Here is a 16,420-nt window from a genome sequence, read left to right as displayed (position 1 = left end):
TTTTTGCAGAGGGGTCAAACACTTATTTCCCTCATTTAAAATGCAAATCAATTTATAAAATTTTTGACATGAGTTTTTCTGGATTTCTTTTGTTATTCGGTCTCTCACTGTTCAAATAAACCTACCATTAACATTATAGACTGATCATTTCTTTGTCAGTGGGCAAACGTACAAAATCAGCAGGGGATCAAATACTTTTTTCCCTCACTGTACCAATATGTTTAGCCAACTGTACAAAGTTTCTACCGGTAGCTTGCAAAGTAAACATTATCAGCTATATATGTAGGGTCTTAAGTTGATCACCCTTTTGTTGCTGAGGGTTTTCCTGTACTTAAGGAAATGTAAACTTTTAGTGTATTCAAGTTTTAAAAAGGCTTCTAAAGTTTGTCATTTCCACTTTAAAATGTCACAATGTCAACCTCTACAAACAAATCCATGAATTATAATCCACATAACAATTCACATTTCCTGTTGCTGAAGGATTATTTTCCTGCTGTAGCAAACTGGCTCAAACAGTAACGTTACCCTTCTGCTGCTTAATTTCCCCATGAAGGATGGGGAAATTAACATGAACCACTCATACTTACTGGTCAGGTATAGTTCACTTATTTTATATCACTCAAATATCCAATTAATGTTGGCTACTGTCACACATCTGAAATTACATGATCAATTGATGTTTACTGATCATTAAAATAATGCATTTTACTTGCTGTAGGCATATAATGCTGATGGAGCTGTTGTTTTGCATGGAATAATTAAAAATGTGTAACAATCCCTTGAAAACAATAAACAGTTGTAAGTGGCAAATCGAACGCTCTGGACCAAAAAGATTTGGCACGGGACCTCAGATCCTCAAAATATTATACAGCTGCACCATTGAGATTATATTGACTGGCTGCCTCACAGTTTGGTATGGCAACAGCTTGGCATCCGACAGTAAGAAGCCACAGAAGGTTGTGCGTACGGCCCAGTACATCACTTGGGCAGAGGTCCTTGCCATCCAGGACCTCCTATACCAGGCAATGTCAGAGGAAGGCCCTAAAATTTCTCAGACTCCAGCCACCCAAGTCATAAACTGTTCTCTCTGCTACTGCACAGCAAGCGGTACCGGAGAGCCAAGTCTGGGACCAAAAGGCTCCTGAACAGCTTCTACCCCCAAGCCATAAGACTGCTGAACAGTTAATCACATGGCTACGCTGACTATTTACATTGACCCTCTTTTTTAAAAATTTCCACTGACTCTCTTGTACTGGCTCTATGCACACTTACTGGACTTGACCCACACACTCACACATACTACACTGACACTCCAACACACGAACACACACTACATACACACACTCACACATGCTTTTACCCCAACATACATCAAATGTTATTGGTCACATACACATGGTTAGCAGTTGTTAATACGGATGTAGTGAAATGTTGTGCTTCTAGTTCTGACAGTGCAGTACATATTACCTCAATTACCTTGTCCCCTGCACATTGACTCTGAACTGGTACTCCTTTTATATAGTCTCTTTGTTTTATTCTTACTATTTATTTGAATTTTATTTACTTTTCTTACTTTTGAACTGCATTGTTGGGAAAGGGCTCGTAAGTATTTTTGTCACGTACACCAAATGGTGCACGTGACAAATAACGATTTGATGTCCATGGCCGCCTCATCCCATATGAGGAATGTTGTATACATGTTGTCTACATAACCACATGATGAAGTATCTTAACTCCCCACGGCCGTGATGGTGGATCTGGTGGGGACCATCTGGGCCTAACCGCAGATCTAGGATCAGATTGCCCAAATCCTAACTGGACCAGCAGTTGGGAGTAACTTCAGCCATTCTGTGCCTCTACCTCTGGGCCATTTGGTTGACAATGAAGCATTTGACACACCGTGGCCCATCAGCAGTCCAGGCCAGGCCTGGGTGAGGGAGGCTACAGCGGTGAGGCACTCCCCTGTAGCCCTTTGCGTTCTTCACCCAATGAACGTTGGCTTAGTGTAGCGCTGGTTGTCTGGGCTCAGATGTCATAGTAAACATGTTGAACCCGGAGGGGCAGAGTCTACCATAGTAGGAGTGTTGATCTAGGATCAGCTTTGCCTTTAGATCATAATGAATAAGATTACATGGACCGGGGGGGGCTGATCCTAGATCAGCACTCCGACACCGAGGTGCTGGGTCTCAGAGGGGCTGCGGTGTAAAAGGACACACTGTCAGAAAAGGACACACTATTCAGCTCAGCAGAAACCAAGCTTGTGGTTTTTGTAATAGTTATATGGAGGTAGCTTGTACCGTGTACCCAGGAAGTGATGATGTGTTTTAGAATGTCTTATCATTTCTCTTGGATTTCCAGTGAGCGAAGTCCATAAGTCTTAGTGACGCGTTTTAAAATTCTTCTTACCGGTTTACTTGATACCCTAGACACTGTTGTGCGGTGTTCAAGTACAGCACTTTGCCTGGTGTTCTCCTGTCGCCTGTGTGATAGCTGGCACTCTGTTCTCCCCTGACTCATTGCTGACTTGATTAATTTTCTGTCATTTGAGAAGTTAAAAGCTATTGCTAATGCTACCACACAGATTCAGGCAGCCCAGAGTGTCCCTTTGCGCCTCAGCCAGTCTCCTCTCACATGCCTACCTGCTTGCCTGCACCAGCTGGGCCAATTAAATTATCTGTGGTGCAAATCACCTGAATAATGGATGACTTTCTCTTTTATCTTCTCTGCACTTACCTTTTCACAGCCTTGTTTGTGGCTGTCAAATGATCCCCTCTTAAGCCGGCTTATATTCATTCACTCTAATTAAATTCTTCTTCTCATTTTAGCTCTGTCTAATCTAGGAACTTGGTATCATAAGCACGTGGATTTGGGGTAATAAACTCTTCATTGTTTCATCAGGGTGAGCTCATACTCTGGTCTGTGGTATTCTTGCCATGGGTCGATGCAGGTGGGACATTAAGTTTCTCCCTTCAGTGAAAGTTCTTCTTTTGCTTTCTATGCCCCCGGTCACTGTTCTATGTTCTTGGGTTGTAACATGGTTGTCCTGACTCCCTCTCTTGCCTCTGCCCCCCCCAGCACCCCTTTGTCTGCTCGGTGAAGACCAACAGACCCCTACAAGAGCTGGTTGCTGAGGCGAAGGCTGAAGTCATGGAGGAAATTGAGGACAATAGAGAGGAAGGAGAGGAGGATGACACCGCTGAGCTCACAGTCCCAGTGGTAAGACTTTTACTGCTAACTCTGTCTTTATCCTCTCCTTCGTGTGTGTGCGTGTACACACACACACACACACACACACACACACACACACACACAATCTCAAATAACATTTTTATTGGTCACATACACATTGTTGCAAAATGCTTGTTTCATACTAGCCTTATACAATAGATCTCAAAGTAGTTTGGATTATTCAACCAAGAATGAGTCTCATTACCAATCATAATGGGAGGGAAATCAAAGGAGGACGTGTGTAGCAATGTCATTTTAATGTCTGCGTACAATGACAGCTGTATAGAATTACAGTACATCAACTGTTGACAGTTTCTATGTATGCTGACTTTCCTTCAGAATGTTTCTGCTAGCACACCCTAAACCCCACAATCTGCAGCTTCCTGTGCACCAGTGTGTGTGTGTGTGTGTGTGTGTGTGGTCTACCCTCTAACTGGGGAGTGTATTGACTGAGCAGGGGAGGTGGTCAGGACAGTGCTCACTGAAGTGTGGGGGTGTGTCTGTGGTGTTAGGAGTGCAAACACTGAGATGGGGTCGAGGACACACGCACACACTGAGATGATAGAATACAAACGCACACAAATTCAAGCACATTCTGCACACACTGATAGTTGCACAGTCCCGAGGTGACTTCGACCCCCAGCTGCCATTATGTCCATGATGAGGACTCTTTGTATGGTCATTCTACTATTCAAACACTAAAAGGCAATTTCTTGCACAAAGATTGCGCCTCATCCAGGATGTAAAAACAAGCTCAATGGAGAATCTGCATAAACCTTTTTTTTTCAGGATGAGGGTTCATCTGTTTCAGGGAACAGCCCCTAAAACATCTACTATTCAAATCCTATCAGATCTACTAATCAAACACTTCCAGTTAAGTTTTTCTGTGTACTTGCCATGAGATCGAGTAATAGATTTGTGGTTTATGCATGTATAGGGGGACTGGATTAGAAAGTGAGAGAAAATCAGAGGACACTAACTCACTGGAGCCAAACAAAGGAACAGAAACCGGAACACATGCTTTCACACACCCACTTACCCACCGCTAAAAATACATGCTATTTGTCCTGCACAACGGCACAAATATCACCTTAGCTTCTCTTGACAACTTCCTTATTCAAAGTTTGACATAAAATCTGTGGAACAGGGGTCATCTTTAAGTTAACATATACACATACCTTATTTTTCTAATAAAACTGTACTAAAAGGAAGTTAAAGACATTAGACTGGTAGGATTATTTCTAGGTGATAATGAGTCATTCATATATATTATGTGATATGGACCTGAGGTCATTTCAGGTCGGTCATTTTGGGTGGACCCTAGCAGTTGTCTTCATTATTGTTTTGGCTACTCTTAGCTCATCAGTATATCAGCTGTCTGTCTTGTCCTCTAGCCTTATAACTGCTGCTGACACAGTCTGAAATCAGCACACACTCCAAACTGCTTTCACCTCACAAACAGAAACTCCTGCCCCAGAGGGAAACTCGAGGCCTGAGAGTGCATCTTTCAGGAAACCTTAGACCTCCTTTGCGCACGCACGCACACACACACACACGCAGGAACCCACAGCATGTGCATTGGTGGAATGTAGAGGTTGTGAACATCCCTTTCAGGGCCTGGGGCCTTATTCATCAAAGGTACGTGCGTGTGAAAAAAGACTCTTAACCTTGCGTGCGCTAGTTTTCCTGCAAAGGTTGGTATTTATACGTTTTGAACTTGATGGGAAAGTGTGTATTGCCACACAAATCCCAGACCATGTATATGCGCAACTTCTAGTGGTTGATCAACTGTATTGCATGCAAATATTGTTGTTGTTGGGAGAAATGGAGGTGTTTGACGCACAGGAATTATAATAATGGTAGGCTAATAACATTAAAACGTCTAGGACTAATGATAAAATATATGCATTTCTGTTGGTAAAAAGATCCCATACCCAGTTTGCATAGCAGAATGTCGCATAATATATTTATTTAAATTTTATTATATATAGGCCATAATCATATAGCAGGATGTTTCTCTCCTTTTCTGACATGACTGGTATATTCCCGCTACACAACCAATATTAGGATACCATTTATCCATCGCTCATTCAATAGCTAACCATGCTACCATTTATCCATCGCTCATTCAATAGCTAACCATGCTACCATTTATCCATCGCTCATTCAATAGCTAACCATGCTACCATTTATCCATCGCTCATTCAATAGCTAACCATGCTACCATTTATCCATCGCTCATTCAATAGCTAACCATGCTACCATTTATCCTTCGCTCATTCAATAGCTAACCATGCTACCATTTATCCATCGCTCATTCAATAGCTAACCATGCTACCATTTATCCTTCGCTCATTCAATAGCTAACCATGCTACCATTTATCCATCGCTCATTCAATAGCTAACCATGCTACCATTTATCCATCGCTCATTCAATAGCTAACCATGCTACCATTTATCCTTCGCTCATTCAATAGCTAACCATGCTACCATTTATCCATCGCTCATTCAATAGCTAACCATGCTACCATTTATCCTTCGCTCATTCAATAGCTAACCATGCTACCATTTATCCATCGCTCATTCAATAGCTAACCATGCTACCATTTATCCATCGCTCATTCAATAGCTAACCATGCTACCATTTATCCTTCGCTCATTCAATAGCTAACCATGCTACCATTTATCCATCGCTCATTCAATAGCTAACCATGCTACCATTTATCCTTCGCTCATTCAATAGCTAACCATGCTACCATTTATCCATCGCTCATTCAATAGCTAACCATGCTACCATTTATCCTTCGCTCATTCAATAGCTAACCATGCTACCATTTATCCTTCGCTCATTCAATAGCTAACCATGCTACCATTTATCCATCGCTCATTCAATAGCTAACCATGCTCAAAAGTAAATAGACTGGTAACCTATGACAGTATGGGTAGGCTACAGTATTGTTTTGCGATATGAGCATGGCATAGTAACCCATTTAATCTTAGAGCCTATACCAAGGCAAAAGATGATTGCGATTTATCTAACTATTTGTTGCACACGCAAATCCTAGAATCTCCACGTATGCCAGAATTTAGTAAGAAATGTACGCACAGTTGATAAAAGACCCCCCCAGAGCTCCCAGCTAGTTCATTCTGGTATTAATATCTGTAGATGATTTCTCCAGTTGTGTTTAGAGGAGCCAATTGAAAGGCTGGCTGCAGTCGTAAATATGGCGGATGACGTATGCTTAACGCTCCAAGACAGCTCATACTTATCTCAGGTTCTCAGAGCAGAGCAGAGGGACTTGATGTAGGTCGGAGTTTAAACAGGAATGACTGCATTCCACGATACAGTACCACTAAAGGTCAAAACCAGCTTTCTGCTGCAATATGAAGCCAAGAGACTAAGACTATTAGGCGTTAAGGCTACATCCATTTTAATTTGGCTCATATTAGAGTGATTACTTTCAACATTGGCACTGAAGGTGCTTCTGGCTGCTGACAGCCTCAAATAACAATGGATTTCTTCTCCTTTCCTCTCTTCTCTCCAGTCTCCAGACAAGGACCCGTCTCAGACTAGTCTAGAAGGGGACCAACCCACAGACACACCCTCCAAAACCCCTGTGGTGGACGAGGCCAAACCCCCCCTAAGACCGCCCCACAAGGTCGATGACCAGCTGATGGACCGACAACTCCCCGACGATGGCATCAGCATTGTGGACTCGGACAAGCCCGAGAGCGAGACCTCCGGCAAGACGGCCTCTGACTCAGGCATCGAGGATGGGAAGAGCACCCCCACTTCGGACGAGGGCAAGCCCGTGGACACCCCCGAGACCGAGAATCCTCCCCTGCTGGCACAGCCCAAGGTGGTAGAGGTACCAGAGATACCCCAAAGCCAGGAGGAGGGCAGCAGCAGCACCCTTACCCCAGACCCCACACCTCTGATCGGGATGAATGGCAGCATGAGGAGTGGGCCTCCGGAGAGGGCCTCTATAGGGGCTAACATGGACAACCTGATGCCCCACCACAATGCCAATGGCAGAATTTCCAAGAGGTACTCTGACACGGGAAGCATGTCTGCCTCTGAGAGCATGGACATCAGCCTCAACCTGTCAGGAGACATGTCAGTCAACAAGGACGACGGGACCCTCTCCTCCAGGGTGGTGAGTAATCCCATGTTTAATGTCACATTCCACTGAAGATTTACCCCAGTCTTTTACCAAAAAGTCTATGACTTTTTAACTTTTGAATGATTATTTCCACGGCCAGGCTCCAGTGGCTTACTGAGCTATGGCCTTGGCGTACGTGCTCTGACTTGGGGCGAGACCGCTGGGACTTCCCTGGGCGGCACTTTACATAACCATGTCCACAGGTAGCCATTGTTAACACATTCCACGGTTAACACCTGAATATGCAGAGGTTGTTGAGCTCTCATTAACATAATCACTGGAAACACTAGTGAGTGAGCTTCAGTTTTGTTATGTTACTTTATTCAAGATCTGGAGATAATTAGCCTTAGGGAAGCTTTAGCTATACTTTCACATGTTTGGCATTCTTCATCAAGATGAAACTGGTTAAACCCGAACTTCTAAAGAGAAAAAAAAATGACTTTCAAAGATGCTATGATGGAGTAGAGCAGGGATGGGCAACTGGCTGTCTCCTTTTGATGCCCCTCGGGTCAATTTTAGGAACTCAGTCGAGGTCTCAACTTACTGTTGCGAGTCAGAATAGTAGAATTTAGAAATTTGGTTGTGCATCAACAGTTTTTCGCTTGTTATGTCAGTCCCTGATAGTCACATGCCAGTATTTTTTGGATTGCTAAGTTAGTTTAAAGGCCAGCTATCTAAACTTGTTCTCATGGTCAAATTATCGGCCAGGGGGCCCATTTCATTGAGAAAGTCAGTGTCACTCAGATATCATATTAAAAATTGCAAACATTTCTCTCCACTCTATGGCAAAATGTGTAGAATTGCAGGAAATTAGTTGTGCTAATTTTGCTCTCTGCCCCATGTCCTTTTAAAAAGTAATTCTATAAAAAAAATCTCACCAGGGTGCCCTGACCAAATTCAAATAGAAATGTGCATTATAGATCTGTCATTCTCATTCAAAGGAAGTCGAAGAAATGATAGATCTGTTCTATGTGCACTAATTCTATGCTTCTCATTAAGTTTCGTTTTTTTGCATCTTTTACTTTCGGTTTTGTACACCAGCTTCAAACTGCTGAAAATAATATTTTTGGTTATGTAAAATATATTTCACAGCGGTTTACATGGTACAATGATTCTCTACACTATACTTGTTTTGTTACATAAACTGAAATTAAGTGAAGTATTAGAATTTTAGCAACCAGAAAATGGAGTAGCGATTTCTGCATAGTGCAGCTTTAAAGCAGAAATCAGCATTTGAAACAATAACGAAGCGTCCTGCCTACGATTTCTGGGTAAAAAGCTGAGGGATGGGGCTCACTGACAGAGCTATGGATGCAAGGACTGATCATCCATGATATCAACATTAGAGTTTTAACCATGTTTTGAGGCTACAGTGTTTGTTTAAATGTACTTTCTTTAAACAAGCTTATATTTTTGGTTCTGATGGGGCATGACAGCTGAACTAAGCTCATGAGGCATTTCTAAGTTATATTCTTCAAGAATCAATGGGTACATATCATTCATAAGTCCACAAATGGATGTAGCAACTGCAGATTGCCCCTTTTTAAACTATCCATAACCTGAATTCATCAATTTTGGATCTTGTCAAGCAGTGGAACTCCACTGACTTCAAGCTGATATTTTTAAGTAAAAAAAAAAAACAGCTGCATTTCTAGCAAAAAAGGCTCTGAGATTGAATCAAACTACTGTTCTCTGGGAAATGGACACATCCATCCTTTAATGCCAAGTCTGTTTGATCTAATGTGACTCCATTTTCCATTCATTATGACCAATGGCTTTATTCAGCATTCAGAATTGTGGATGTCGTTTCTATGCGGCCGTTGTTGCCGGGGGAGCTTTTGGTTGTTTATGGACTGGCCATCACTGGAGTTCTATTCATTGTTGCTGGGGGAGTTTCTGGTTGTTTATGGACTGGCCATCACTGGAGTTCTATTCATTGTTGCCGGGGGAGTTTCTGGTTGTTTATGGACTGGCCATCACTGGAGTTCTATTCATTGTTGCTGGGGGAGTTTCTGGTTGTTTATGGACTGGCCATCACTGGAGTTCTATTCATTGTTGCTGGGGGAGTTTCTGGTTGTTTATGGACTGGCCAGTTCTATTCATTGTTGGACTTGTCTTCCGTTTGTGATGTCTTTTTTCCACACTGGGCTAAATTAATGGGATTTTTGTGTTATCCCCAGTAACAGTAAGTGTGAGGTTGTGTTCAGGAGAGATGGGCAGGTCAGGAGGACCAGGGGTTTATGAATGGGGATGTATGAGAGATCACAGGGAGGGAGGCTATAGCCAAAATGAGAGGCCCCAGCTGAGCTGCTGCTGCTGTACAGACCCCTGGGCCCTCTGAGAACACTGGATGTGTGCTCACTTGTTCACGTACATACGCACAGTGTGTACACACACACACACACAGTGTCTCTGTCAAAGGTTTAGAATGGCTACAGCAGGACATGTTTGCTTCTCTGGTGAGAGATGTAGAGAGAACAGAGTTTGTTCAGCTGGCCCTATACACTTTCATTTTTCATCAATAGGATGATTATTATTTCCACTAAGAATTTTGAAAGGTAGCCGTGTCACCCAGGGTCGTGCTACTCTTCCTGGGGAGAGTCAGGAGTAGGTCTGACCCAGTAAGAACCAGTGTGGAGCCTGTCTATCTTTGTACTGTATTTGGGGTTGACAGAGCTCTGTTGTCAGAGAGAATCTCACTTCCTGCTTGGCTCTCCCTCCCTGTGCAGCAGAGCAGTGTGATTTATAGAGGAACCTGCCCAGCAGGATCACATAGTCTTACACAAGTACTGCTCTTTCCTGTCAACTGGCAGGCAGGATATACAGTGTTCTCCATTCACCACCTTCTCCTTTAAAGACACTAGTGTGTTGTTCTCATGTTTCAAGGAAAGGAAACAAAACATGAAGCGGACTATATTTCCTGATTTTAAAAATGGTCTTAACGGTGTTAACAACACTGCTGCAGTCAGTCACCCAATTGTGACACTAAACACACAAAGCCTCACTCTATATAGTAGCCTCTTTAATCACTCTCTACCTCTACCTCCATCTCTCCGTCTCTCATTTTCAAGGGGCTTTATTGCAAACAATAAAAAGTGAACAGTAAATATTACACTCGCACACATTCCAAAAAAATAGACATTTCAAATGTCTGTATACAGTGTTGTAACGATGTGCAAAAAGTTAAAGTACTCCCTCCCCCCAGGACTCTCGCTTCTCCAATAAGACATTGAAGCGCACCAGGAAGTTTGTCATCGACGGCGTGCAGGTCAGTGTGACCACATCCAAGATCATCAGCGACGATGAGAAGAAAGATGAAGAGATGAGGTTTCTCAGGCAAGTCTCACTGCTTCCTGGTAAACCCTTCTTGTTTTCTCCCTGAATCAAGGTCAGGAAAAAGGGCCGGGTCTACTCCGTCTCTCTGTATAAAACAGGATCTCTGGTACACTGAGTTGTTGAGAGCCTGGGCCGTGTTCGGATGTCCCTAAAGTAAACAGACTATTTTGGGCATCCTGGTCTGCTCTTTTCCCTTTGAGATCAGTGCACAAATACACAAGAGGAGCTTTGTGACAGCAACAAGTGGCTAGACTTCATCTGAAAAGAATTCAGCTGAAAAATTGCAAATATCAATAGACATTTGCAACCCCCAGATCAGTGTGAGTCGCGTGAACAACATGGCATGGAACATTCTATATTCCTTAGTGATAAGGAAGAATTGTAATACATCCTAACAGTGATAATATATTTAATTTACTAGTAAACACAATGTATACCAGTCACTTTTTTTTTATGGGACAAATATTTCACTATTTCACATGACTATTATGACTCCCTAAATCCCCCCAATGGACAACATAGTTATTCTGGAAATTAAGAGGTTTACAATCAGAGTTCACAGTGTCCTGAACAGTCATTGTGCCTGATTTGAAGACCTTGAGCCAGTAGCCTAGTGTTCTCACTGCAATCTAGTGGTGATTATGTGACACCACACCCTGTGTTGGTTCATCAGTTCAATCTATGGTTCAGACACTGTCACTCACACACTTAGTCAGATTCCTCTCATCTCTAAGCTCTCTGTTGTCATCGTCATGGAGGGAGCAAGGCTATTCCCTGAACTCTCCTCTTATCTCATGGAGACAATATATTCTGTCTTCTAATATGAAAGAAGCTTTTGTGTCATGGTGCTTATAACTGATTCAGTCTACAATGTTGTGACTGACTGTTTATTTGATCTTTGCATTATTTGCCTCCAAGTCTTTTAGGCAATGTCATATCTCCCAGTGTTTTTACTGTCAAAGTATGTGAAGGTCAAGACCTATGACAGTAAGAATATTTGAACTATGTGTGTGTGCCCGCGCAGGCGTCAGGAGCTGCGGGACCTGCGTCTGCTGCAGAAGGAGGAGCACCGTGCTCAGGCCTTACTCAACACCAAGCTGGACGCTCAAAGAGAGCAAATGCAGCGACGCTTCGACCAGGAGATGAACGTAGGTCTACACATACCACACACACACACACCCCTCATTTAGTGTTTGCACTGACACACACCATGGTCTTCCTTTACCTCCCACCACTAATGGAAGAAATCCCAGAATTCTTCCTTCCTCCATCCACACCAACACAATGATATTAGCTCTCTTACTCTGTTTATTTTAAGGAGGGACTCCCTGAGTTCACACTAACACCCACACACTACTGTCACATCAACCCCCCGCCTTGTCGTGCCAACGTCCCCCCCCCGCCTTGTCGTGCCAACGTCCCCCCCCCGCCTTGTCGTGCCAACGTCCCCCCCGCCTTGTCGTGTCGACGCCCCCCCCGCCTTGTCGTGTCGACGCCCCCCCCCCCCCCCGCCTTGTCGTGCCGACGTCCCCCCCCCCCCCCCGCCTTGTCGTGCCAACGTCCCCCCCCGCCTTGTCGTGCCAACGTCCCCCCCCCGCCTGCTCAAGAAGCATGAGAAGGTACAATACAGTAACCCTGTCCGTGTGGCTGGGAAAGCCACAAAACAACCCCGCCTTGTCGTGTCGACGCCCCCCCCCCGCCTTGTCGTGTCGACGCCCCCCGCCTTGTCGTGTCGACGCCCCCCCCCCCCCCAGCCGCATCGTATCTATCTCCCATTGGATATCTTTTTTCTACATCCCCTCTCGCCAAGAGAAATATAAGACGAAGAAAACCTTTGTCATGTCTGTCAATTAATAAATAAATAACACCCACCTAAAAATAATAATAATACTTTTTTATTATTAAATGTGGGATATTATCTCTGATACCCTTTTTTCACATTTTACAAATTATCTAAAAATAAAATGTACATTTTTCCACAGTAACCTCTCCGCTCTAACTCCTTCCAGCCCATCTGGATGACCAGGATCATGGCTACTTATGATATAAATATGGTGATGGGTTTATTTCATGATGAACGTGTTCAATTACTTTCTCTGCTCCTCCCAGGCGAAGAAGAAGTACTATGACACGGAGCTGGAGACCCTGGAGAAGCACCAGAAGCAGACCATCGAGAAGATGGAGACGGACCACACTGTGAGGCTCAGGGATGAGACCAAACGCATCCGCTCCGAACAGGACCACGACTACACCAAGTTCCAGGAGCAGATGAAGCACAAGAAGAAGGAGGTGAGAGGAGGGAGCGAGAGAGAATATGTGTGTGTGTGTACACGTTTTACTATACTTAAACCAACTGAAATTCAGAGAAGTGAGGATCTCACTTGTAAAAAGGCTATGTCTGGCTTAGGGGTTGCTCCCCAAAAAGTCCTTACAAGTATGTATACTGAGACGTGTGTGTGTGTGTGTGTGTGTCAAGCGTCTGGGTGATTAGTTTAAAAATGAAGGAGGTATTGTTATTAATATTAAGTCCATGGATTTTACAATCATTTTTCCAGGTGAAGAATGAGGTTGAGAAGCTCCCCAGAAAGACCCGGAAAGACGCCATGAAACAGAGAATGAACAGCTTTACACAGATGAAGCAAACGGAGGTAAACGCAAGCTGCTTTCTCTTTCACTCGAACACTGACCTCTATATCCAGTTCAAATACTAACGTCTCATCACTTCCTGTTTCCTGTGCTTCAGGAGCAGAACTTCCTGTTGGACCAGAAGAACCACCTGGACACAACGCTAAAGAGCATAATCTCAGAGAACAAGAGGGATATCTCCGAGACGGAGAGGCAGTGTCTCGACAAGAAACAACACCTCGTCAGAGGTACAGCGTCACACACTTGATGTCTGGGTGCCATCAACACTTATCACAATGACATTAGCTGATCCAGTGAGTTGTTGTCTAGTCAGAGCCCCTTCACAGGGAATACAACTCCCTGAGCTCAGTTAAAGTACTGGACACCCTTGATCTTCTGTTCAAGCCCCCTCCTCCTCAATAACTTATCAGATGCTTACTCATTCAGAGTGATTACACTCTCCCCTCAGATTGGTCAATGTAATATCACTCTTTCTCTTATTTCAGCTGCTTTCAGAATTCTATCATTCACTCTCTCTACTTTTCCGTCCTCAGAAAGGGAAGCTACTATCTGGGATCTAGAGGAGAAGAACCTTCATGAGAAGCACCAGTTGCTGAAACAGCAGCTCAAAGACCAGTATTTCCTCCAACGCCACCAGCTGCTCAAGAAGCATGAGAAGGTACAATACAGTAACCCTGTCCGTGTGGCTGGGAAAGCCACAAAACAACCCCTGACCTTTGCAATGTGTGTGTGTGCGCATCCTCATCTGTACCTATGCCTGCTCCCGAGTGGCGCAGTCTAAGGCACTCAGTGCTAGAGGTGTCACTAGAAGACCCTGGTTCGATTACAGGCTGTATCACAACCGGCTGTGATTGGGAGTCCCATAGGGCTGCGCACATTTGGCTCAGCGTCGTTAGGGTTTGGCCGGGGTAGGCCGTCATTGTAAAATAATAAGAACAAATTAACTGACTTGCCTAGTTAAATAAAGGTTCAAAATAGTCATTTTATTTTTGTCTCCCCAGGAACAAGAGCAGATGCAGTGCTATAACCAGCGGATGATTGAGGTGCTGAAGGCCCGGCAGCAGCAGGAGAAGGGTCGCATGCCCAAGATCCAGCGCAGTGAGGGCAAGACCCGCATGGTCATGTTCAAGAAGAGCCTCCGCATCAACTCCACGGGCAGCGCCTCGGAGGACCGCGAGAAGATCAAACAGGTACAAGAGAACTACAAAATGGCTGGTTGGAGAGAGGCGGAGAAACGAGGGAAGAGGATGAAGAGTGTGAAGACTGCCATTGTAAATGAAGGAACAAAATGTAACTGTTGAAGTGTAGCCATGGGATGAAGTCAAGTGTAGGTTAGAAAGGTAGATGGGAAAGGGAGTAAGATTAGGCTCCAGGGGGCAGAAGAACCAACCAGCCAGCCCGATGAATACCAGCAGGAACGCACACGATACAGTACAGTTTCTCTCTGGCCGGCTGTGATGTCTATTCAAATGGGTACTTATATCAGAAAAGGTGTGGCTAGAGAAGTGATGGCTAGAGAAGAATGATCGAGCACACAGACATGCAATCACCATAGACAAACATTGGCAGTAGAATGGCCCATACTGAAGAGCTCAGTGACTTTCAACGTGGCACTGTCATAGGATGCCACCTTTCCAACAAGTCAGTCTGTAAAATTTCTGCCCTGCTAGAGCTGCCCTGGTCAACTGTAAGTGGTGTTATTGTGAAGTGGAAATGTCTAGGAGCAACAACGGCTCAGCTGCTCAGTGGTAGGTCACACAAGCTCACAGAATGGGACCGCTGAAGTGTGTAGCGTTGGCTGGAGTGGTGTAAAGCTTGTTGCCATTGGACTCTGGAGCAGTGGATGAATCACGCTTCACCATCTGGCAGTCCAACAGATTAATCTGGGTTTCTGGGGCTGTTTTTCAAGGTTCGGGCTTAAATCTTAACGCTACAGCATACAATGACTTTCTAGATGATTCTGTGCTTCCAACTTTCTAGCAACAGATTTGGGAATGCCCTTTCCTGTTTCAGCATGACAATGCCTCTGTGCACAAAGCGAGGTCCATAAAGAAATGGTTTGTCGAGATGGGTGTGGAAGAACTTGACTGGCCTGAACAGAGCCCTGACCTCAACCCCATCGAACACCTTTAGGATGAATTGGCACGCCGACTGCGAGCCAGGCCTAATCGCCCAACATCAGTGCCCGACCTCACTAATGCTCTTGTGGCTGAATGGAAGCAAGTCCTCGCAGCAATGTTCCAACGTCTAGTGGACCATTTTTTTTATTCCCAAAAGAGTGGAGGCTGTTATAGCAGTAAAGGGGGGACCAACTCCATATTGATGCCCATGATTTTGGAATGAGATGTTCGAGGAGCCTCTGTCCACACACTTCTGGCCATGTAGTGTATATTGTATTCATATCACAGAACTGTATCAGGACTCAGGGTTGTAAACTCATCTCTCATCCCTCTGTCGCCCCCTCTTTCGTGTGTGTGCACCTCCCCAGTTTGCCCAGCAGGAGGAGAAGCGTCAGAAGGCTGAGCGGCTGCACCAGCAGCAGAAGCATGAGAGCCAGATGAGGGACATGATTGGCCAGTGTGAAGGCAATGTCAGGGAGCTGCAGCAGCTACAGGTGACCACAGTACACCTCTCTCTCTCTCGCTCTCTCTCTCTCGGTCTGTCTCGGTTTCTCGCTGTCTCTGTCTGTCTGTCTCCAATGCCTAGATGGGTGGAATAAATATACAATAAAATGTAACTCCACAAATTCTGTGGGATTGTAAAGAAAATACATTCCACAAGTATTGCATCAATATTAGTGTGTGTGTGTGTGCACGCAGAATGAGAAGTGCCACCTGCTGATTGAGAACGAGACTCAGAGGCTCAAGTCTCTGGATGAGCAGCACAACCACCAGCTCAATGAGTGGAGGGAGCAGCTCAAGCCCAGGAAAATGGTATCCAATGGAATTGTTTTAGTCCCAGACAGTTAATATCGTTGACATTGAAGAGTTGTAAAATGTACGTTAATATCCAGAACTGGAGTTGCCTTTGCTTTGATCTCTCTCTAC

General features: G+C 44.4%; 1 protein-coding gene across 1 annotated transcript in view; it reads left to right on the top strand.

The window, feature by feature from the left end:
• LOC115153996 (serine/threonine-protein kinase 10) overlaps nt 1-16,420 on the top strand; it is a 53,038-nt gene that overhangs the window by 33,912 nt on the left and 2,706 nt on the right. The window contains exons 8-18 of the mRNA XM_029699742.1: nt 3,076-3,216; nt 6,774-7,385; nt 10,597-10,727; nt 11,752-11,875; nt 12,837-13,016; nt 13,283-13,375; nt 13,471-13,600; nt 13,907-14,031; nt 14,375-14,563; nt 15,862-15,987; nt 16,193-16,306. Of these exons, the coding sequence (XP_029555602.1) occupies nt 3,076-3,216; nt 6,774-7,385; nt 10,597-10,727; nt 11,752-11,875; nt 12,837-13,016; nt 13,283-13,375; nt 13,471-13,600; nt 13,907-14,031; nt 14,375-14,563; nt 15,862-15,987; nt 16,193-16,306 (1,965 nt within the window). The remainder of the gene's footprint in view (nt 1-3,075; nt 3,217-6,773; nt 7,386-10,596; nt 10,728-11,751; nt 11,876-12,836; nt 13,017-13,282; nt 13,376-13,470; nt 13,601-13,906; nt 14,032-14,374; nt 14,564-15,861; nt 15,988-16,192; nt 16,307-16,420) is intronic.

The sequence above is a fragment of the Salmo trutta genome, chromosome 19 (assembly GCF_901001165.1).
Source record: "Salmo trutta chromosome 19, fSalTru1.1, whole genome shotgun sequence".
NCBI lineage: Eukaryota > Metazoa > Chordata > Actinopteri > Salmoniformes > Salmonidae > Salmo > Salmo trutta.
This window is presented reverse-complemented; position numbering and strand designations above follow the sequence as displayed.